Source organism: Macrobrachium rosenbergii, chromosome 56 (assembly GCF_040412425.1).
Source record: "Macrobrachium rosenbergii isolate ZJJX-2024 chromosome 56, ASM4041242v1, whole genome shotgun sequence".
Classification (NCBI taxonomy): Eukaryota; Metazoa; Arthropoda; class Malacostraca; order Decapoda; family Palaemonidae; genus Macrobrachium; species Macrobrachium rosenbergii.
This window is the reverse complement of record NC_089796.1, coordinates 65,138,863-65,164,700: the sequence shown is the minus strand read 5'-3', so window position 1 is coordinate 65,164,700 and position 25,838 is coordinate 65,138,863. Positions and strand designations below refer to the sequence as shown.

General features: G+C 37.3%; 1 protein-coding gene across 2 annotated transcripts in view; it reads right to left on the bottom strand.

Moving 5' to 3' along the window:
- Window positions 1-2,791: 2,791 nt before the first annotated feature.
- Window positions 2,792-25,838, bottom strand: part of LOC136836106 (histone-lysine N-methyltransferase SMYD3-like) — a 49,813-nt gene continuing 26,766 nt past the window's right edge. The window contains exons 5-10 of one of the 2 annotated variants that reach the window (XM_067100095.1): window positions 15,914-16,091; window positions 14,992-15,130; window positions 14,009-14,185; window positions 11,337-11,499; window positions 6,637-6,966; window positions 4,637-4,775 (exon numbers count right to left, since the gene is read on the bottom strand). In XM_067100095.1, coding sequence (XP_066956196.1) covers window positions 6,657-6,966; window positions 11,337-11,499; window positions 14,009-14,185; window positions 14,992-15,130; window positions 15,914-16,091 — 967 coding nt within the window. In that variant the 3' untranslated portion in view covers window positions 4,637-4,775; window positions 6,637-6,656. Of the gene's footprint in view, window positions 4,776-6,636; window positions 6,967-11,336; window positions 11,500-14,008; window positions 14,186-14,991; window positions 15,131-15,913; window positions 16,092-25,838 lie in introns of both variants that reach the window. The other variant, XM_067100096.1, reaches the window with a different exon arrangement.

The following is a 25,838-nucleotide window of genomic DNA, read 5'->3' as shown; positions in this document are numbered from 1 at the left end:
TCTATCATGAACGGCTCATTTCATAATCGGTTTTGGCAGATATTTTATGGACAGCTACCCTTCCTGACTCCAGCCCTCCCTATTTATCGGTGTTTGGGACCGTCACCAGCAGATAGCCACGGGAGGTTATCCATTGTTGCTCGTATGGCATCGGTGTAGCGGGCAAAACTATTCCCGTATAGTGCCGATGTAACGAGCATTAACTATTGCTCGTAAGGAACTGATGTAACGAGCAAAACTATTTCTCGTATAGTGCCGCTGTAATGAGGATGAACTATTATTGCTCGTATGGCACTGATGTAACAAGCATAATCTATTGCTCATATGGCACTAGTGTAACAAGCATGAACTATTGCTTGTAAGGTACGGATGTAACGAACATGAACTATTGCTCATATGGCACTGAGGTAAAGGGCATGAAGTATTGCTTGTATGGCATCGACGTCACGAGCATTAATTGTTACTTGCAAGCTGCCTTTGTAAAGAGAATGAACTATTGCTCACATGGTACCGATGTAACGAACATAATTTATTGCTCGAATGGCACTGATGTAACGAGTATGAACTATTGCTCACATGATACTGCTGTAACAAGCATAATTTATAGCATGTGTGGTACCGACGTAATGAGCACGAATTATTGCTCGTATGGCACCAAGGTAACGAGTATGAACTATTGCCTGAATGGCATTAGTGTAACGAGAACGAACTATTGCTGTTATGGTACCTATGCGATAAGCATGAACTATTTCTCGTATGGCACTGATGTAACGAGTATGAACTATTGCCTGAATGGCATTAGTGTAACGAGAACGAACTATTGCTGTTATGGTACCGATGCGATAAGCATGAACTATTTCTCGTATGGCACTAATGTAACGAGTATGAACTATTGCTTGTGTAGTACTAATACACTGAGCATGAACTATTGCTGGTATGGCACCGATGTAATGCGCATGAAATATTACTTGTATGGCACCAACGTAACGCGCATAAACTATTGCTCATAAAGCACCGATGTAGTGAGCATGAACTATTTCTGATATGGCACTGATGTAGCGAGCACGAACTATTGCTCATTTGGCACTGAAGTAACGAGCGTGAACTATTGCTCGTATGGCACTTTAAGTATACCTTAGTTTAACCAGACCACTGAGCTGATTAACAGCTCTCCTAGGCCTGGTCCGAAGGATCAGATTTATTTTACGTGGCTAAGAGCCAATTGGTTACCTAGCAACGGGACCTACAGCTTCTTGTGGAATCCGAACCACATTATAACGAGAAATGAGTTTCTGTCACCAGAAATAAATTTCTCTAATTCTTCATTGGCTGGCCGGAGAATCGAACGCAGGCCCAGCAGAGTGCTATCCGAGAATGATGCCAACCCGTCCAATGAGGAAGTATGTGAACTATTGCTTATATGACACTGATGTAACGAGCATGAACTATTGCTCGTATGGCACTGATGTAACGAGCATGAATTATTGCTCGTATGGCACTGATGTAACGAGCATGAACTATTACTCGTATGGCACTGACGTAACGAGCACGAACTATTGCTCGTATGGCACTGATGTAACGAGCATGAACTATTGCTCGTGTGGCACTGACGTAAACGAGCACGAACTATTGCCTGTATGACACCTATGTAGCAAACATGAACTATTGCTCATATGGCACTGGTGTAACGAGCATGAACTATTGCTCATATGTCACCTATGTAGCGAACATGAACTATTGCTCATATGGCACTGGTGTAACGAACATGAACTATTGCTCATATGGCACTTATGTAGTGAACATGAACTATTTCTGATATGGCACTGATGTAGCGAGCATGAACTATTGCTCAGAAGTAACGAGCGTGAACTATTGCTCGTATGGCACCTCTGTAGCGAACATGAACTATTGCTGGTATGGCACCGATGCAACGGGCAAGAACTATTACTCGTATGGCATTGATATAACGAGCATGAACTATTGCTCGTATGACACTGATGTAACGAGCATGAACTATTGTTCATATGGCACCTATGTAGCGAACATTAACTATTGCTCATATGGCACTGATGTAACGAGCATGAACTATTGCTCATATGGCACTGATGTAACGAGCATGAACTATTGCTCGTATGGCACCTGTGTAGCGAACATGAACTATTGCTCATATGGCACTGGTGTAACGAGCGTGAACTATTGCTCGTATGGCACCTATGTAGCGAACATGAACTATTGCTGGTATGGCACTGATGTAACGAGCATGAACTATCTTAATTTTGTCAAGAATGTAAAAAAATTTGTCCATTTGATATGAATTTTTGCATCATGATAATAAAAGATTCCTAAAAAAAGTGCTTTGTGGCACTTAAAGTGCAGAAAGCTTTGAGCTATTTCTGATGCCTGTGGCCAGTTTAACCAGTAAGCAGTGCAAAAGAAGAATAGGGGAGCAGGTGTATTTCAGGCATTAGTATCAAATGTAAATGTTGTGTATTTTAACTTAGGATTAACCTAACGTTGCACAACTACTAAACTTACCCTATTGTCAATATCCTTTCATAGCCAGGTTCCTCGTTCTCAAACCGCAGAACCTACCTTTAAGAAGGTCAGTTAACCCCACCGTAAGAGAGTAAATTCAGCCTTTCTTATAATGAGGATGATTGATTTTGATTTTTACCAGAAACTGGAGTCACAATAGTAACATTACCATCGCTGGATTGTGGACCCTGCCAAGCATCATTGAACTACTAGAAAAGCCAAATGATGATAATGACATCTCTAAATAAAACAAACCAAACTTAAGCATTTTATTACATATATAATTAAAATCAACACAACCATCATGAAAACATCACAATAATAATGCTGTCTTAATAAATGCTAATAAAGGTGAATCTCACGTTTGATTTCTCGTAACGTTCAGCCTCTTGTTTTTTTTCGTGTAATCTCTCCCATTTTTTGTTTTTGTTTTTATTCATTCCATCGCTTGACATCAGTGTGTTCTGTCATTCGTCATTACTCTTTTATTTACTGAACATTATTCCTTTGAGCATTCAGGAATGGTAATGTATGTTGTATAAAAAATATAGATATATAATTTGCAGCAGCACAAAGTGCGCTTGCTGAAATTTTTTTCATTTCAACATATCGAGGGAACCCTTTGATGAATGTAAAAAACACATCTTTTCATTTTTTTCAGTGTCAGTGCATTTATATAGCAGCTGTATATATATATATATATATATATATATATATATATATATATATATATATATATATATATATATATATATATATATATATATAATGTACATATATTAAAACTTCCACATCTTGGTGCTGAGAACGACCGACAGTTCTGAGCTGGGCATCTGGATTTCCTACCAATGACAAACTTAACTTAAAAGGACGCTGCAAGGTCAAGTTAGGTCAGATCAGGTCAATTCAGATTTGATTCAGACTTCAGGTTAGTTTCATCAAACAACGAAATAGGAATGCATTCAGTGAAGCCGTCCAGTAAATATATTTATCATGTTTGAAATTCAGGAGAGAAATTCATCATCTCTGCATTTCAGGAAATACATTTCTCACGTCTGAAATTCAGAAAGTATATTTATCATGCTTGAATTTCAGAAGTCATATTTATCATGTCCGAATTCAGGAAATATATCTACCACGTCTGAAAAGCAGGAATAAATCCGTCACTTCTGAAATTCAAGAAATATATTTATCATGGATGAAATTTTTCATTCCAAATTATGTTTTATTTAAAAGAATCTGTAATAATTCTTTCTTTGGCCGCCGTGTTGTTGGTGTTTCAAATTAAGGAAATTCAAGAAATATATTTATCATGGATGAAATGTTTAATTCCAAATTATGTTTTATTTCAAAGAATCTGTAATAATTCTTTCTTTGGCCGCCGTGTTGTTAGTGTTTCAAATTAAGGAAGCTGTAGCCCTTACAGTTGTTGTGACTGTCTCAGTTTTTTCTGAGCCTGAGAGCGGTTATTCCAATTCAGTAGAGATACGTATCGTTTGATCCACTCTCTTATCACAATAATTGCGGGCTGATCTTTTTGCAACAGGCAACGAATGAGCCTGATTTAAAGATACCGTGGCTGTCAATGAATTTCTCATGTAAATCGATTATCAACTGTGGAAGGAGGGTTACTGTGGCTTCACGTGAATATTCATTACACCAGTCGGTATGAAAAAACACACTTCAACAAATATGCAAACATATGATGAAAGCTCCTTAAAATAGTCAGAGATCGAACGTAATTGCAGCAGGTCAGTGACGAAGCTCCAGCTACGTGGATCTTCCTGATAAAGGTTAACTTCAACTTTGAAAAGCTTTTTGCTTGCCGTGTGGAATTTCTTGCGGAACAGGATTCGTTAGTAATGAATATTGTTACAGAATGATAAAACCATACTAAGTGACGTCATATTTCTCCTTGTGTTCGAGGGGTAGGCAACACTACCCACATATCTTCTACAGTGAAAGCAAAACTAAACTAAACGATGCAGTATTTCCTCTTCACGTAATCTGAGGAGTTCATGCGTTCTATCCTGATCAGTGGATCCTCGTTAGCCAGAATGCTGGTGGGAATCAGCCGGTCGACTACGAGGGGATGGTTCGCTCCGAGTCCGATTTTCAAGACGGGTTCGGCCATGTCCAGGTGTTTCAGTCCCGCGCGGAATTCCTTCAGGTAAATCTCTGCCGTGCCGAGTTTGTACAGGAAAATAGCGAAGGTTGGGTTCGTGTCCTTGTAGTAGTACCTGGTAGGAAGTGGATGCAAAATTAGTGGTCGTTCTTTGGTAAACGCTTCATCTTTAGTAAACACCTGACTTTAGACTCGCAAGTTATTATGATGACAGTATTTTTGATGACTGAAATAATTTACGGAGTATCCTTTTTAGTGACACGTCCTTATAATGTCATGTAGTTATGTAAATGACTTGTATTGTATTGCTGTTTATGCATGTTTTCTCTTTTTAAGCAAATGGGTATTCTATTGTTAGTAAGCATGCTTCGCAAATGAATGACCTCAAGACCTCTTAGGCCTGCCCTAAGGGAATATTTGCGCATTACTACTGCATGGTAATAACAATATAAAATTCAATTTGAATACATTTTATTTTTGTGTGTGCAACGCATAGTTGATGGATAATTAATTTCGCGTCTAATTATCACGAACAAGAAACTGCAGAGCAACATTCTGTAATTGATATATGACGAATACTTAAGTTTTGACGTCATTTGAGGAGGGAGATGTACACTAGTAGTAATAGGAAGATCATAATCATATTGCAACTCTGTCATAATAGGTGTGCGAGTTATAGTCAGTGTTTACCTTCCCTTTTGGTAGATGTTTACTATTTATTTTGGCTGTTAGGGATGCCGTTGTGTTTGCTATGAATGGCTGGTCTTGGATCACGTTTATATAACTCTTAGAGTTGTAATTCTCCTGTATTCTCTTTCTTGTGTGTGATATTCACTGTATTTACTGATCGAAAATGGGATACCATAGAAGAAGAGCCATAGGAAATAACATTCAATTTGATTATCAAGTAAATAAACAAAAGTGTAATTATTAACAGAAATAATGAATGATCATATGGATTAAATTATGGGTAAGAATGTTAGTTCATCCATAAAATAAAAAAGTAAATAATATGATTAAGAAATAAAGAAAATAATAATGGAATCACTTTAAAAAATAATTTGGAAAATCTAAATTTTTTATTGACTAGTGTCAGCCGAATTATTTAAGGCACTTGCTTCAGAAACAGTCAAGACCATTTCCTGGTGTTTTCACAACTCATCTCTTTAAAAACAACTATGGCATTGCAGAACAAGTTCTTCAAGAAAAATGTAAAGAATAACTAACAAGTAAAAGGGAAACGCGTGATGAACCAAGTTAGGCTCGTTATTAGGCCCTCCTGAAATTTGTAGGGAGTGAAATTCCTCAGAGGAAGTTATTTCATCCAGTCACGTATTTATGGTTTTATTATGGCCATTTCTCCTTTCATTTGGGATATTTATTGTCTATTTTATAGGGGAATAGGTTGTATGTTGTGCAAACCTAGACTGGGAGGTGTAATACTGTATTATTAAAATACACCTTAGTTTCAAGAAAAAATCAGGTCAACACTGTTTGACTGGACGTGGATAAGAACTTCCTTTCAGCTCAAGCTATTACAGGAATTTGTTATGACCTTTTTATTATGACCAACTAAACTAAATTGTACTTTTAAGAAGATAAAACAGTTACAACTATTTTATGAATCACAGACCAACTCCATTTTATCTGAAAGAAGTTTGTGAGATAGTTGGCTATTTTTGCAAGGAGGGAGTCCCGTACAGTTCATCAGCACTTATTGAAAGAGACACACCCATTTTATCCATGTAACCCTTCCTAGGATTTTTAACGTTAACTGAAAGAGTTTTCTTATTTCAGCTTTTTAAATCCTTATTGACAGAGGAGCTACCATTTCTTGTTCTATAATGTTAACTGAAGCTGGAAGAGGGAATCCCATTTCAGCAGATAAACCCTTACTGAAAGAGGAAGTCCCATCCCAGTCCTTTAACTTTCACTGAAAGAGGCAGTCCTCTGTGCAATTCCGATGGACCTCCTACCTCTAGGACTTTCACAGCAGCTACGCAGCCTTGGTGTTAAGTTTGACTTGTGGACGTGCGAGTGACATGACCCAGTTTTGTAGGTCTTCTTTCATTCTCATCTTTTCTGTCCGCTCGAGACGAATGGAAATGTCTTCATTTGCCAAATGATTGATCGAAATCAAATGCTCAGCAATAAGAGGATGCTGAGCGCCCAGAGCTTCTTTCAGTATTGGCTCGGCGACCTCGAGGTGCGTCACCCCTTCGCGAAATTCTTTGAGGTAAATTTTCGCTTTCCCCAGTTTCAGCAAAAATAAGGAAAACGTTGGGTTCTCCGCGCCGTAGTAAAACCTGAAAAGAAGCAGATGATTTTATTGATATTGGAATGAAGGAGATGGTTTTAAATCTCTCAGGACTGAAGTTTAAATCTCTCTGCAATTAATTTCTGTCATTAAAGAGATGCAGCAATGTGTACCACTCAGACAAAAAAAAAAGAAAAAAAAAACATGGTTTGAATCGACCCTGAAATGACAGTTTTAATACCTCAACAATGGTGTAGACTAAGATAGATGAGGTAGATTTTCTGTGATATTTTGAGAAAGGAAGAGACAGATGAATAGATCAATCTCCGAGGTGAGAGATGCTTCAAATCTTCATGGATTAGACAGCATGAAATCTCATAAAAATGAACATTTTTTTAACCCTGTGATTTCAGTCTTCATTTAGCTGAAGTAATTTCTGTCTTGAAGCCAATAACAGTTCATGGACACTTCTTATTCTTAATGAATCATCTAACAGATTTGTTTGCTTATCAGAGTAGAGCAACTCCATTGTTCCAAGGGAAAGGCTTATTCACGGTTCTCCAGCTTTTGAATTGTCAGAATTAAAACACTAAAATTGAATATAAATTTATGTGGAATATTGGTTTTCCTTTTTTAGCTTATCCACTAATACATTTGTAATAAAAGTGCGATATAGGCCATATTGGTATAAATTTCTTACCATAACTTACTGTAATCAACTCTGTAAGTTTTTTCTTGACTGGTAAAACCAATGATTATCATCACACTATTGAAGAGATAACTTAAAAAGGGGATTTGGGAAGAAGTTTTATTTTTAAAATAAAGTCCCAAACTAATTTTTTTAAAAGATATCGTGAAGTGACCTATGCAGATTATATCTCAGTAATCTAACAAATGTTGTTTTGGTGATCTAGTGAAGATCTGGACATAGGTGTTCTTGATGACCTAAGGACAGTTGTTTCAATGACCTACAGTAAGCCTAGGTGAAGTAACCTATTAAAAGTAATCCCAATTACCGATCAAAGGTCAGCTTAGTGACATAAGCAAACGTCAGTTTGATGACTCGATCAAGGTTATCTCGACGAATTAATAAAGGCCAGCTCACTGGCTCAGCGAAAAGAGTTACAGGCCCCAACGACCAACTCAATGACCCAGTGAAAGTTATCTCGATTTCCTGAAAAATGTCATCTGGATTACTTATCAAAAGTTAACACTTAATGTGGTAGGGCCAGGTCATTAACTTAAGAACATCGTGCAACTGACCTAAACTATGTTTTCTTTAATGATTGCGAGGTTTTCGTAATGAAGTAGAAAAATGATTGTGATTTTGGGAGTCATACTTCCGGTATAACTTGCGAAACATTAAGGACTAAACGTTTATTTGAGATTATGCCTCTAATGTCACCAGGTCATGTATTGAGTGATATGATGAAGAGTAATATTTGGATGATGTTTCGTTTTTTTTCACAGTGCAATCTCAGTCACAAGCCCTAGGGAATTTTTGTGGAAATCTTTTGGGGATTATATTTTTATATATTATCCAGTTGTAATAATTTCTGACGGTTTATGTATAGTTTTGATTATTCTAAGCGTGATTGTTCCGATGATGTAAAAGTACCTCATTGGTTTCCTAGGCCTTTAGAGTCATCTTGTCTCCAGGTTCCCCAGCAAAGCCAGGAAAGTGATTCATTCCATAGAACATTGGCCTGCGGGCCCTCCTGGGGAGTACCGGAGGAGGGTCCCTCTGCCTAACCAGAGGAGTGCTTGTAACAAAGATTTCGACTTAGTCGAATATTAAGAAAAAAAAAGACACAATTCGTCTCATGTTTCTGAAGATTCCTGGAATACACTGGATCCATTCCATCACCTAGAAACTGGGATTGAAATTGGAGCCAACTGCAAGTTTCTAGAATTGAAGAGATCCAAAAAAGCCCTAGGAGGGATTTTTGACTGGGCTCAGCGTCTTTAAGGAATCGCAGAATGCAGGGACTGGGTCACGTGTCTTTTTCAGCATTAAATAAATCAAATTTAATATTGGAGGCAATCCTCTGGGGATTCCAGAGTGAACGTTTGGTCACAGGTTAAACAGGGTCACCCTTTTCCAAACCCCAGTCTTCTACAGAATGGGTCACTTTTTTGGCTTACCATGGGATATAAGAGCCCAGGTTTGGCTGATGGGTGCTCCTTCGAAGCTTCCTGTAAAAGCCAGGGGGAAACCGGGGGTTGGAGACGCAATGACGTAATTTTGCATCATTGGAATCCTAAAGGGTTAACAGTCAAAGATGTCTGTGCGTTCTGACCTTAATTCTGTGAATTCCTATGAACAGTTTGACTTTAGTTTTTTTTTTTTTTTACTCAAAATGCTTGTACTGTACATATCCTAGTACAGAAAGACAAAGGTCATGTAACTTTCCAGAGGCAAAGATCAATAAACAGTAATTTAAGCTGAGATGGATCTTTTGTGGAATTCACCAAATTTTCAGTCATGTAGCACTAGGATGCTTATAACTCGGAGTGTTAGAGCTACTGATTAATGTGCACTCCGAATCAGTCAGTGCCTTCGAAATTAACAGCTCTGCTTTCGAGCTAGGAAGCGAACCTCGGTTATATGACCACGAAATCGTTTCCGGCTTTTTATTTTCTGCTCTCTATAAGTATTGTCGGATGACCGCAAAGAATCAGAAGAATGAAAATGTATAATTTACAGTTTTTGAAGATTGTATCAGGATATGAGTGTTGACTATGTATTTTGTGTGTGTGTGTGTGTGTGTGTGTGTGTGTGAAAGAGAGAGAGAGAGAGAGAGAGAGAGAGAGAGAGAGAGAGAGAGAGAGAGAGAGAAATTATTATTCTTTAAAAATACTGTTATCCATCTTCTATACATGCAATTCTCCATGTATCAGTAGCGAATGGGAGTTGGATGAATCTCCAACTCAGTTGTAAATCTAGAAACACTTTCTTTTTCGAATTTTATTTATCTCTTGGGGACTTTACCAGGGGTGGCCATAAAATTAGTTGATTTTGCACAGCACAGCCCCGCCAGCGAAATTAGACGTTCCTGTTTGGATGGCCGCGAGGTTGTCCACAATATGTATCAAAAGTTTTCGATATATTTCTGCTGAAATATTCGGAGGGGTGTTATGCCGGCCAAGGAAGAAAAGATTAGATTTAGAGATGACTCCGGATCTTGGTTTTAATTCGAAGGTGTATTTCAGAAAAAGAATAGAGGAGTTTAACATTGCTCAGCTTTCATCAGACAGGGTTTTATTTTCTAGGTCCTTAAATAGATAAAGATGAATGGGTAGAATGGAAATTTAATACATAAAAGATGCTCCTGCCAGTTTATTCATAGCAAATGCGGGGGTAAAATTAGTTTGAGGTCAAACCAAAACAAAACGAGAAAAATAAATAAAAGGACATGAAATGGATGATGGTTATTTTGCAGGCTTAAAAAGATGAAAATCAGGCGCAGGCAAAAACAACACATATGTAATATGCATAAACTTTACAAGAACACAAAAAAAGCCAAAAATAGATGAAAAAATTAGGTTGAGCTAGGTGTACTTCAAAAGTTCTTTTGAATTTGTTGTAAGGTTTTTTTATATGGTTTTCTGTTTCGAGAGTGAAAAAAAAAAGATATAAAATAGTTTCTTTGAGATCAGATTTGTTAATTTGACCAGTGTCTTTTTTTGGTTGAATTTGTGGGCTTTGTAATTCCAATCACCAAAGTTTTTAAAATATTATTATTCGTGCCGTTCAATGAAGACATAAGTCGTCGTTAAAGAATTTTCCCGGTTCCCTCAATTTTGTTCAGTAATGATTTATTCACGACTGATTTCTCGCTTTGTCTCTCAAATCACTTTTATTCTTTGCTATTACAAGCGACGGAATATCGAACTTATCTACCTGTAGTTGAATAATTGTGTTAACGACGAGGTGAGTAAGCGCGGGTAAAGGTGGTAACTAGTTAGTGTGTGATTAAAAATCTGCACCTCTTTAAAGTGAGCTGAATTTAGGAAGAACATTTTTTAACGGAAAAGTAAACTTTACAGGAAAATTATTGAAATTTGTCTGTCAATAGAGAGATGAATCAGAAGGTGGTTGTTGAATTAATCGTTCTTCTAATGTGAATGATTGTCTGTGATGTGTCAATCTATTTATTACCCTGACTTCCTTTTAGGGAAAGGCACATACGCACGAACAAGCACATAACCCACGCTTCTTTCCTTAAGGCCCACCCTAATCTCTTCAGGCAGATCTTACACCCTCGTTAGACCCTCAGCTATCTTCCCAAATCGTTGACCTCTTAGGGATCTTTGTCTCCAACTCAACCGAAGCACATAATATATACACAAACACAAAAACGCTCCCCCCCCATTGTTCCCTCTCCCACTTCCCGCCCCAGCATTCTGCCACTTTACCTCATCCCCTCGTAGTTCATGTCGCCGTAGTCCATGGCGCGAGACCAGCAGCCGTTGAAGACGCAGGCGTTGAAGGAGAAGTCGAGCGTCCTCACCCTCCAGACGTTCAAGGGATGGAGCACGTCGCCCTGCATCTCGAGGAGATCGACACAATCTGACAGGTCTGTTTGTTTCGCGGTGGTGGTGATGTTGCAGTGCCGATATTAAGGAAATATCCGAGTCTTTTCCAACTTTTTTATTTTTGGTCAGTCATTAAGTTGGTGAATATATATGTATATACAGTATATATATATATATATATATATATATATATATATATATATATATATATATATATATATATATATATATATTTATTATGTCCAATTTTTTAGTTAATTATTATATTAGAATATATATATATATATATATATATATATATATATATATATATATATATATATATATATATATATATATATAAGTCTGCTGGCACATAGGTGGCCATTGACCAAGGAAGGATGGAAATTAAGGTATTCCCTTGTGATTTTTGTCTTCGTTAGCTCCCGTCTGGGGATGCGTCTGGTGGTCATGTTTTTCAAACACCTTCTTAGAAGAGGCCTGAGGATTAACCCGTAGATGTCATCCTTCCTGGTCAATGGCCACCTTCTGTGCCAGAGACCTACTTATACACTACATAAGTTTTGTATATATACCCTTGTATCTATCATCTGTCCATATTTTACCAGTGAACAGGGCCACAGAAGGAAGTGTTCGAAATATATGGTTGCAACGTTCATACAGTGGTTTATGGGCCTTTTTATCTTCATATTATACTGTTGTATTACAGTATAATGCATTATATATATATATATATATATATATATATATATATATATATATATATATATACACATATATATATATATATATATATATATATATATATATATATATACATATACAGTATGTATATATATATATATATATATATATATATATATATATATATATATATATATATATATGATGTATATACAATTAATACCGATCTCATTAAATTACACTCAGAAAGAATTTTACGTGATAAATCCTTCTTGCCATAACCAGGATTCAAGCTTATGCTGTTTTGGGTTAGAAGCAGGTGATGGTGACTTAATCCACTTAGCCATTACTAAGATGGTCAGTGGTTAAGGTCACACTCACCCCACTTCCAGCCTAAAAAGACATCCCTTCGGGTGTATGTTATTTCCAAGATTGAAGAAATTCGACATTTGGCCAACGAGTTATTTATGGCTTAATATCTGAAAGTATGAACATTTCTTATGTTAAATTAATGACTGACTTATTTCTTTAACACTAACCCGTTTTCCACCACAGGAATCGATTCTCAAGAAAAGAAAATATAAAATCACTGTCACGTTCACTCTGAAACTAATGAAGCGTGGATGAGCTTCTTGTGAAGAAAACTTCCACAACACTATCTGCTTCTTACGCCTACTGAGAAGGTTCACTAACAGTACTTCTAACCCACAACACATAAACCTTGCCATGCACCTCAATCTTTCGAGCGTTCTTTAGCTTTCATTCCCAGTAGGGGGTTAGTGCCGTCAGTGCACCTCACGGGGTGCACTGTAGGCATTACTCAAGGTTCTTTGCAGCGTCCCTTCGGCCCCTAGCTGCAACCCCTTTCATTCCTTTTACTGTACCTCCATTCATATCTTTCTTCCATCTTACTATCCACCCTCTCCTAACAAGTAGCTCATAATGCAATTGCGAGGTTTTCCTCCTGTAACCCCTTTCCAACCTACCTACTCTCAATATCCTTTCCAGCGCTGAATGACCTCATAGGTCCCAGTGCTTGGCCTTTGGCCTAAACTCGATATTCCATTCCATTTAGCTTTCATGAAGTTGATGTCCCTCCTTTTCAGTATTTCGTCCATCCTTTCCACACTTCATACCTCCATTCTTATTCTTTTCCTTCCATCTTGCTTTCCACCCTCTCTAACAGTTGTTTCATAGTGCAGCTGCAAGGTTTTTCTCCTGTTACACCTTTCAAACTTTTTACCCTCAATTTCCCTTTCAAAACTGAATGGCCTCGCGGGTCCTAGTGCTTGGCTTTTGGCCCAAATTTTATGTTCCATTCCATTCCATTCTTTCAACACTTGGGAATATACATATGCATATAATGAATGTTATATATATATATATATATATATATATATATATATATATATATATATATATATATATATATATATATAACATATATATATACACGTTATATATACATTCATTATATATATATATATATATATATATATATATATATATATATATATATATATATATATATATATATATATATATATATATATATATATATATATATTAAATATATAAAATCGCAGAACTTATTGTATATGAATGCAAATATCCACCTACGTACAGGTCAATAAATGAAGCAAATGAAATAAAGTGAATCACAGGTCACTAGGTAAACAAGTAACACTTAAAAACGTCATAACAAATGTACACAGGCTTCTCCATCTCTTGCAGTGTCACTAACAAGCTTCACCACATCATTTATTTTAGGAGAGAGAGAGAGAGAGAGAGAGAGAGAGAGAGAGAGAGAGAGAGAGAGAGAGAGAGAGAGAGAGAGTTTCCTAAGCATATCTCAACGAAAAGGATACTTGGGTTTTCCTCGCTCATGTCCTTCAGGATTTTCTTCGTGTAGAAGACGATTTCCCTGTATTCGCGGACTCTCTTGGCACTGACGGGTGCTTTGCAGGCCCTGCACTTCGGCTGGTACGGGTTTTCAGGGTCGAATTCCTCTGGAATGTAGACTTTGGCGTCGCATCCGTCTGTGTCTGTAACGAAAAGACAGAATCACGATATAAATACATACATACATACATGCTTAAAAAAATCACTGTAGATGCACGTGACTTGAGTGTATAAGCGAATCCCACAGGAAAATGACAGGCAGAAGTTCAGTACCAAGCGCTTTCACGTTTATTAACGCGTCGGGAAAGCGCTTGGTACTGAACTTCTGCCTATTATTTTCCTGTGGGATTTGCTTACATACATACATACATACATATATATACATATATACACACATACATTCACACATATAATTATGTATGTATGTGTTTATGCTACATAAGTATTTGCATATATATGTGTGTATATATATTACATATATACATATATACACATATATATATATATATATATATATATATATATATATATATATATATATATATATACATACATAGATAGAGAGAGAATGGGTGTATATATATGTGTGTGTGTGAGTGTGTGCATTATGTATACTTTTTATGCACAGAAGTGAAAACGAAATGAAGAGAAAACATGTGTATTGTCTTATGTATGGGAAATATGCGATGAAATGTGAGGCCTGCAGTCATAAGAGATACAGGAACAACGTACGCTTAACTCTCTTGTCGTTGATAAGTTGTAAATATTTCGCCAGTCAATTTGAAGGAATTGGTGAAGTGATCAATAAACTGAGACTGTTTTTGTAGCGGTATCCACTACAAAAACATAAAGTCTCAATCCACTACAAAAACATAGTCTCGATTTATTGATCACTTCACCAATTCCTTCAAAATTGATCCGAGCTCTTGGCCGTATTCTAATAACTTACTGCATATGACGGAATTCTCTAATTCTTTTCTCTCTTTGTCTGCGCAGGTCTTGCAGTCGCACCAGAAAAACCACCTGCGGTAAAGTTCTGCCTTCCTGCTGGCAACACTGCACACGGGGTCGACGTAGCCAATTCTGAGCTGAGGGAGAACAACTTTTAGCAACTAGAAAGCATTGACGGATTGCATGCTTCCGTTCAAGTAAGTAAACGAATGGATAATTAGATCAGTCTAAATCTACTTCCGGACTGAGCATCATCTCAGAATCGCATCAGCGCTTAATTTCACCGATATACTGCGAAAATTTTTAAGGTACTAGATGGAGAGACAGTTATACAAAGGAAAGGATGAACAGACAGGGACGAATCTATTATATAACCTTCGTTCAACTTCGTATCGGGCGGTACTGAAACAAATTTTTTTTTCTCACAATAATAGATGGATTTAAGCTATGTTATCATTATCAGCGTTATACTTCCACAGTTGCAGTATTCAAAATCCTTGATTTTTGCCGCTAAATATTAGCTGCTACGCCTAATGGAAGTGTAGAAACATTACTCTTTTGGAAAGTATCAGTAAAATGCGAATTTATAATTAATACAAGTAAAAGCAGCTACAAAACTATAATAATAATAATAATAATATTAATATTAATAATAATAATAATAATATAATAATAGGATGGCTGTATTATGCGAATTTATCTTTTCTATTTTCCTTAGAATTCGCTTTTCGGACTCAGCGATGTTGGTCAGCAACTGGCCGATATTCATATTGGAAAAAGGATAGCGTGTGGAATGCGAGAAGTCTTTTATTGAATATCGACCAGTCGCTGACCAACATAATAATGAGTAATAAAAAGGAATAATAATAATAATAATAAGTGCTTCAAGTGATAATAAATACATCTATAGTGGCAATTACCTTGTTGTAATCCAGCTCCTTCATGTCAATGAGCGACCTGATCTGGACGTTCCTCCCGGAGAAGGAGACGTAGCAGTTGGGGATGCAGGCGTGGTCGAAGATCGACGCCGCCAGGTACACTCCTGACCCGAAGGTCATCATCGTGTCGTCGAAGAGGCAGAAACGGTTGACCAAGACCTGTGGGAGATAATTTTTTAAATTAAAAAAAATTTTTTTTTTTTTAGATTTTTATCTTTAAATTTTTAAAAATTTTTATCTTTAAATTTTTTTAGATTTTTTAATCTAGAATTTTTTCATTTTTAAAAATTTTTTAGATATTTTCTTATTTTTAATTTTTTTTCCACTGGCGCTAAACAAATGTGATGGCTTATTGGTTAATTTAAACTAATTGGTTATTTTATCTTTTTTACTTGTCGTAAAACCAATTGGAGTACCTTCGGCAACAAATGAATGGAAAGGGTGTGTGAATAATGATAACGATAACAATTACAGTTGCGTTATAGTTACTAGTGTTGCGCTTTGTTGCAGAAAAAAAGTATGGGTTGCTTTTAATTTTTTTCCAGTATACCTAAATTTGAATTCGTGTGCACCTGGGTTAGGAAGTTTCCACTCGTTAAACAATTCAGTTTATTATTATTATTATTATTATTATTATTATTATGGAAAATAATGTTCTAAAATTTGGTAAGAGTCCCCGTAGATTTTTGTACGGCAATTTGGGGTTCGGTATTGATTTCAACATTATTATTATTATTATTATTATTATTATTATTATTATTATTATTATTATTATTATTATTAGTCAGATTTCACCCGGAAGCAACGAAACAAAATTTTCGCTTTCGCAAAATATTAAAAGCTCTTGCGAAATACGCACCATTAGTCATTTAACGAAATCACCATAACAATTTTTCTGAAAACAGATTTGGCCTGTTTTCCGACCAAATTGCGAATTATTTCCTAGGAATGAAAAACAGCTTTATTTGTTTTGTTATTAGATGGCGCCGGTTCCAAACGCGGAGCAGGAATTTATTACGCGTAAGTAGAAAACTTGAAGAGAAATAGTGTTCGTCCTGTGTTTGCGTATGTTTTTGAGACCCGTGTTTCTGTTTATGTATGGATAATATTATATTATCATTATATATATTTCTTGATTTATGGTTGTTTATTTGAAATGGTGTGTGCTGCTCCATTCTCTGTTTTCCTCTTTCTTCTAAATATAGAGAAATAATAATAATAATAATAATAATAATAATAATAATAATAATAATAATAATAACAACTCCATTCTCTATTTTCCTCTTTCTTCTAAATATAGAGAAATAACAACAACAACAACAACAACAACAACAACAAAAATAATAATAATAATAATAATAATAATAATAATAATAATAATAATAATAATAATAATAAAGAAAGTGAGAGATTTTAGGATCGCTGATGTAACTCAGGCATTCTGTTTTCAACACAGAAATTCATCGATTAGAAATGGTCCAAACACATAATGTCTTCTTTGATCTAGTGGGCCATTATAGCCGGAAAATATCACGGCCGTTCACGTCGGGGCCAGTGCAATAAACGTTGTGATACAGAATTAAATTGTCGTCGGAAAATAATTTGCTTATTAAATCATATTTTGCTTTTCTTTTCACTTCCGCCAACTAAGCTGTGCGATGATTATTTATTCACCCGTATCGGTTTGTTTGTTTGTTTGTTCTTTGTTTCTGTCTGACTGGCAGTATAGATTATAGCTCAAAGAGGTTATCGACGAACTTCAATGAAATTTTGAGAATGCGGGCTCTGGGCCAAGAAAGGGTTGATTTGATTTTGAGATAGATCCGGTTTCAGACGCGTATCGAATTTTACTTTTACATTTGGCGGAGGTCTGCCCTTTGCAAGGACTTCTAAGTTTCCATTTTTTATAAGATCTTTTTAATGCAAAACAATTTTTAGATATATAGTTTTGGTTAAATTCCTTTGTCATATTTTGGTCTTTGGAAGTATTGATAAGATTTTCGTGCATAAAAGAAAAGAATTGAGAAACGAATCACAAGACCATTTTCGTGGTAGGCCGTTGCTTTCCGAAGGATGAAGACGAGAAAGGGTGGTGGGGGGAGGGGGGGCCGGGAGGGAGGGACGAGAAAGAAAGAGGGAGTCAGTGTGTCACCGTTTTACTATGTTGCCTTCCGGGTCGCAAATTCCTGAGATGTATGCTAGTACAGCTCTAGCCCAGTTTTTATGCCATGCCCCAACTTAGGTTAGGTTAGGTTAGATTAGATTAGTACCTGTAGAGTAATTTGGGTGTGGGAAACATACGAGATTATTTTCAAGAAAATTCTATGGTTAGTTTTTAAGATATGGCGTCCTGCTTTTTTTCAGGGAAAGGTCTCTCGGTACTAGGTTGTATCTCGTTAAAATGCTTCGGGGTCTCATAGAATCTCATTGACGCTCCACGGAACTCGTAAGGCATGCAGCAGTTTATCAAGCATTGACTTTTGGGATGGGGTTGCTAGCCCCAATCCGGTGTTACCACAAACGGCCCGTTATATGCTAGCGGCGTCCGAGTTTTATTGTGTAAAGTCTGTAGGTACAAAGTTTGATCGTATTAAGTTACTAATTCATTGTGTTTCTCTCTCTCTCTCTCTCTCTCTCTCTCTCTCTCTGTCCCTTCGCCCCTAACTGTGACCCACCACGGCTAACTAACAACTAGGTATATATTCACTGCTTAGGTCAACAGTTGCAAACTGGACTCTTAGGGAACGCACCCATATCGTCCCGCATCGATCGCTCCGGGAATCGAACGCTCGTCATTCTATTTGTGAGCTGAAGGTGCAAATCAAAAGAGAGAGAGAGAGAGAGAGAGAGAGAGAGAGAGAGAGAGAGAGAGAGAGAAAGCAATCTTAGTTCTCGCAGGATGGGATAAGGGAAGAAAGATAATAACAAACCTCTACCAGAGAGAGAGAGAGAGAGAGAGAGAGAGAGAGAGAGGGAGAGAGAGAAAGCAGTCTTAGTTCTCGCAGGATGGGATAAAGGAAGAAAGATAATAACAAACCTCTACCAGAGAGAGAGAGAGAGAGAGAGAGAGAGAGAGAGAGAGAGGGAGTAATCTTAGTTCTTGCAAGATGGGATTAAGGAAGAAAATGATAACAAACCTCACGAGAGAGAGAGAGAGAGAGAGAGAGAGAGAGAGAGAGAGAGAGAGAGAGAGAGAGAGAGAGAGAGGGAGTAATCTTAGTTCTTGCAAGATGGGATTAAGGAAGAAAATGATAACAAACTCTGAGAGAGAGAGAGAGAGAGAGAGAGAGAGAGAGAGAGAGAGAGAGAGGGAGGGAGTAATCTTAGTTCTTGCAAGATGGGATTAAGGAAGAAAATGATAAAACCTCTTGAGAGAGAGAGAGAGAGAGAGAGAGAGAGAGAGAGAGAGAGAGAGAGAGAGAGAGGGGAGTAATCTTAGTTCTTGCAAGATGGGATTAAGGAAGAAAATGATAACAAACCTCTACGAGAGAGAGAGAGAGAGAGAGAGAGAGAGAGAGAGAGAGAGAGAGAGGGAGTAATCTTAGTTCTTGCAAGATGGGATTAAGGAAGAAAATGATAACAAACCTCTACGAGAGAGAGAGAGAGAGAGAGAGAGAGAGAGAGAGAGAGAGAGAGAGAGAGAGAGAAGAGATAGTTCTTACAAGGTGGGATAAAAGAATAAAGATAACAAACACTACTAGAGAGAGAGAGAGAGAGAGAGAGAGAGAGAGAGTAATCTTAGTCCTTGCAAGATGGGATAAAGGAAGAAAAATGATAACAAACCTCTACGAGAGAGAGAGAGAGAGAGAGAGAGAGAGAGAGAGAGAAAGTAATCATAGTTCTTGCAAGGTGGGATAAAGGAAGAGAGATAGCATACCTCTACGAGAGAGAGAGAGAAAGAGAGAGAGAGAGAGAGAGAGATGGGCTACGAGTTAGAACTAAAATGTCTTTCAACCTGAATTATGTGATCAAAGTCCTCTACCTCTAACGATAACTGGCGCCCCAAAAACCATCTTGCGTCACATGTGGAAATTCTTGAGTGGACTATTTCAGATAAACCGAAATAGACACTAGGGCATTTATTTTAAGAACTAGTGGAACACGGAATCCCTATAGTCACCGTTTTTCTTCTCTTCTTTCGTATACTTGACTGTCTTTAGTCTATCGATACCTCTGAAATCTGATTCAGGGGTGTGTATCGTAGTTGTCACTGACCGTATTTGTATGTGCGCATAATTTTCCCTTTTATTTTGGTGTTTTATTTAAAAAAAATAAAAAAAAAAGGAAGAAAGGGGTGGGTGGAGGGGGACAGGGGGGGAGTGGCGGTCGCAGTGATTCCCCATGCTGAAAGTGAATAGTATGAAAGACCGGTAACACTTATTTCAAGGCTGAAATATTCCCCCCCCTCCCCAACCTCCCTATCCCGCCCCACCCTTCTGTCCCACGTGTCTCTTTCGCAAAGTTGACATCGAGTATAGACTGCCAAACGGTTTGTTTAGGATGCTGACGTCACTGTCTTTGGGTACTACGAGTTGCCGTGATCCTTTCCTGCAAGTTTCTACTTGATTTCCATCATGAAAAGGCACGTTTGATATTTTCCTTAAGGTTAAGACTCGCTCTTCCCACCGCCACTTGTTTCTTCAGGTCCGGGCTAGATAAGGGCATTGGATCTCACATCTCAACAGATTCCAACTTATAAATAAATCGTCGGTCCTCCAGCATCATATAATTTTGCAACAGATGCCTTATTTATTTTGGATCTTGTTCCTAACTGTTATTTAACTGTTTTTAATACCAGTATTTTGCGAATTATTTGGCCCCAAGTCACGGTTCTTTATATATCTGTGATGCATATTCATTTCGTTCTGCAAATGCTAGCGAAGATAGCACTTCTCTCTCTCTCTCTCTCTCTCTCTCTCTCTCTCTCTCTCTCTCTCTCTCTCTCTCTCTCTCTCTCTATATATATATATATATATATATATATATATATATATATATGTGTGTGTGTGTGTGTGTGTGTGTTTGTGTTTAATGATGGATATGTTGTGTACGTAGGTACAGAGAGAGAGAGAGAGACTCAACCAGTGTTAAGATCAATTTCTTCGTTTCTAGTCATGTTTAAATTAAGACGTGACTCACCTCTCCTGACTAAGGCTCCCATCTCACGTAAGACCAAGCCTCTTCTTCTGCCTCTGCATTAAGTGAGAAAAAGAATTAAGAGAGAATCGCTCTCGGTTATTCTACTCCGGGAGAAAAGTCGTTTGGGATTAAGCTCTTCTCTCTTATCAGTACCAGAGATATTTTTATTGTTGGTAGTAGAGCGTGGAATGCGGATTTGGGAAGGTAGTTGGCGTTCACGAAGGCGGGTTTTCTGGGGTTGTTGGATCTGTGGAGGTCTGTGGATGTCAGAGGGTTGCTGGAATTTTTCGTGTGGTTGAGGGCTGGTTCCCCATTTTGGAGGTGTGGACGGAATCGTTGTTTCAGATGTGTTCATGGATCTGCGAAGGTTGAGTTGATTTTGGATTCATGGGGTTTGGTGGAGCGGTGCAGGTCTTCGAGCCGAGTTGGTTTTCAGGTCTGAGGGGTTGTTTTAGCTGTGGGATGGTATGATCTGTAGGGAGGAGGGGTTGTTGGAGCCGTAGGAAGGCTTATGATCTGTGGGGAGGGAGGTTTCTTGGAGTTGTAGAGAGGGTTATGATCCGTACGTGGAGGCTTTGTTGGTGATGTGTGAAGTGTAAGAGGAACTTTTTTGAAGCTGTGTGAAGGGTTATTATTTGTAGGAGAAGGTTTGTTGGATCTGTGGGATAGGTTATAATCTGCTGTAGATGGACTTGCTGGAGATACGAGAATGTTTGGTCTATTTGTTGGAGCTGTGGGAGGAGTTATTATCTGTAGGGGGAGTGTTTGTAATTACTGTGGGAAGAGTTATAATCTCTAATGGGATGGTTTGTTAGAAATGGTTCTGATTAGCAGGTGGAGGACTTTTTTGAGGTGGTGGATAGGTTATGATGTACGTGGGGAGAACTTGTAAAATGTGTGGAGGATGTTGAAGGTCAGAGGGTTGCAGGAGCTGAGACCTTATGATGAGTATCTTAGGAATGGCGAGGATTACGTCTCCGCCTCCCTTTTTATCGGTGTATATATTGACGGAGTTACGAACACTCATGTCTGATGTTTCTCTCTCTCTCTCTCTCTTTCTCTCTCTCTCTCTCTCATAGGAGCGAGCACAAGTAAGTACCAGTCCACGGCATAGGAAAACAGAGGCCTGTTGGATTTAGGGAATACGCCCATATCATCCCTCCGCGTCCTGTTGACGATGGTATACCTTCGCCAATTTGAGCTGAGTGCCCTACCAGTGCGCTCAGAGGACAGAAAGAAAGGGACATAGGGAGACACTCTGGAAGTTTGAAATAGCTTAATACACTGCTATTAGACGATTCTTTATATTCATCTGTTTTATTCACATTATTCTTCTACTATATGCTTGAAGGCATGAAAATATCTCATGATAAAGATATTCTTATGTAGGATATATTTAATAAATCACAGTGTAGTAATATGAGCGTAGGTTCAACATTACCAATAAGGAAAAAAAAATACAAGAAGGAAGAACGAAAGGAAATCAGAAACCATGACGCAAAATATCGCAAAATACTTTGGGTTGGGGGATGGGTGTCTTAGCCCTTCTTCCGCAGAGTATCTTATTATTAGACAGCCGAGCCGGACCCCCTGACACTGCATGCCGAATGGTTATAAATCAACACTGATTCATTACTTTGCAGTTAATAATAAAGAATTAATAAATTTGCAGCATGATACTAGGCCTGCGAATCCTAGTCAAGAGCCAGTGCTCTGTTACTCCTTAACCTCTGCTTATAAGAAAAATTTTCGACCAGTTCTATAATATTGCCTTTATTCCTGTGTGGAAAGAATATCGTTATATTTGCTGCCACCTCTTGTATGTGTTCACACTTTGCAGCTCTAAGAAAGGCATCACGTAGCACAGACTTGAAGAATTTGTTACCCATGATGCACCCTGATCTGACAAAAGCCCATTTTAGCAGATGCGCACATTTCCAACCCAGATTATTCTCGAGAAAAGCGAATGTAAAAAGCGGAACATAGACTCCGTGGCCTAAGAGTTTGCTGCACCCAGTCTAACTTGACCGAATTTTTTCCTTTCTGTTTTTTACTTCGTTTCGAGATGGTGCTTTAAGATCTGACCGCTCAGATGCTGTTTTCTTTTTTCTCCAAACAAAACACAACAGATCGATTTAATTTGTCCAAGGGACAGTAACTGAGGACGAAGTGACCATTGTTTCCTGCTTCGGGGGAATGCCGTTTTGACCCTAATGTTTATTTGCTTAACTGCCGATTTGCCAATACCTAAGCGCTGCCAAGCACGGATGTTTTAGTTCGCGATGCAACTCGCACTTACGTGGCGATGGTAATGGACAATAAAAATCGATTCGCGCTGATTTCTTAATCTTGAGGCTTGACCTATTGCGATTAGAGCTTACCCCGTACCCCAGGTCATTTGGTCCCTTTTACACCGTGCGGAGGGGAAAGGAGCTAATTTTTCACTCCCCTCCCAAGGCAGCAAAAAACCTGATTGCTGTTGATGTGTAGTTGTAAAAGTTTTCTGCGCAGGTGGTTGAATGCATCCCAGATTCGGTTGTTTAGGTGTGAATGTACTGTAGCAGCGACCTCTGCTCTGTATTTTGTTAAGCCACCTCCTGTATGGTAAAATGGCTTATATATATATATATATATATATATATATATATATATATATCTATATATATATATATATATATATATATATATACATATATATATACATATACATACATACATACATACTTATATATAAGCCGTTTTACCAAACACACATGTATATATATATATATATATATATATATATATATATATATATATATATATATATATATATATATATATATACACACACACACACACACACATAGGGACGCTTGTTATGCGTAGCCATTCTCGTCTCTCTATATCTTTACCATAAAATACATAATAAATTGGATTAACATGTTAATGCCACATATGCATAACAAATGTACCTGAGATGTTACAATAGTTAAATGGGCGTTGATGTAATAGCTATAGCGCTTTTTTATCGTGTGTTTATTGCCTAGAGTTTGCGTAAACTTAAATTGAAGAATTATTTTACGTTAATTGTGTTTCTTTTGTATATCTTGTAAATGTTGTACTTATATATTTATTTAATCTCGTTCACTGTTTAAAAATTTCCTTTTCATTAATTTTGATCGTCTTTTGAATGAATATTATCTACTTTTGTATTTACTAAATCACTTACACATTTTTTGTATTCATGTTAACGATTTATTCTTGTTTTCCGCATATCTCTGGTTTTAATCAGAAAAGGTCTTAATAGTGAAAAAAATCATACTATTCTTTTAATATGAAAGGAGTATTTTCCTAGTCATTCAGATAGTTATAATAACGCGTAAAATGAAAATACTGTAGCCACTTACAGTGTGATGAATGTAGAAAAAGACCAAAGCAATAACAGTGCACAACTATTCTATAAATATTTCACACGACTTTGCATTCAGTAAGTATACAGGATGCTCCAAATAATAATCGTCTCTGAATGTGAAAAATAAGAATAAATGCAAATAATAGCAATACTAAATGATTAGTTATAAGTTTAAACTACAAATCGAGCAGTGTTAGTTCCCCATGGAACCGCGAAAGTGCATGACCGCCAGATTCTAACCCTACTGTTTACGAACGTTAATTCTCCTTATAGGACGCCAGCGCCTCCTTATGTATCCAAGCCGTGACATTTCCCGTTTGTGTGTGTGTGTTATAGGTTGTTTTACTTGTGTACGTGATCTATCCAGTGTACAACATCAATAATCCAGCCTGCTATTCGTACGTTTAAAGCGTAAATTAAAGAGATGTTGAAGAGCTTTGCACGCGTGACCGAGGCCTACGTGAGCCTTCTGGACTACTTTTCGTTGCATAGCCTAACCTACATCTTCAAATCTCCGGATTTAGGGTGAGTTAAAATAATTGGTTTCTTTGTTGGTTTTCCATTACACACACACACACACACACATATATATACGTGTATACATACATATATTTAGAGCACTGTATTTTCGTGCGTACCTTGCTCCGTAGGCCTATAAGCCTATCTTGTTTGTTATTTTACACTAGCCTTGCTTATGGTTGGAAAATTGGTGAACTGGGCAGTTAATTTTAGTCTTAGTAAAGGCCTAGTGTATCATAAGCATAACGTAGACTAATCTAGCTACTGTAACCTGGCCAACTTTAGACTAGCTTAGGTAATAGGCTAATAATCAGGCATAGGTTACCCATCCCAAGGTAAGATTCCGTCATGGGTGGAATGTTAAATGGTATTTTTTCCTAAGGTTTGTAATTTAGAAGAGTGTTTTCCTATTTGCAGTGGTGAAGATGACGGAATACGCAGGTGATGTTCAGTTGTATTGTTCCTCTAGTAGCCTTTGGTGGAAATGTTTTATACAATGGACCAGTATATATGTGTATATATGTATGTATGTATGTATATATACATACACATTCATAGTAGGAGGTAACGTGAACAAACACACATAAATATTTGTGTATACAGTACACACACACTGCAAGGGTTAAGTAAAAGGGCGTGGAATAAGAAACTTAATATAGGCCTACAGAGACTAGATGAGAAATGCACATAATGAATTTATATATTTATATATACATATATATGTATATATATATATTAACATATTTATTTATTTGTAATGGGGTGTTTGTGTGTGTGAGTGTGTACATGTAGGCTATCTAACCTAACCTAACCTAGCGTAGCCTACCTCACCATAGGCAGAATTAACCAAGCATA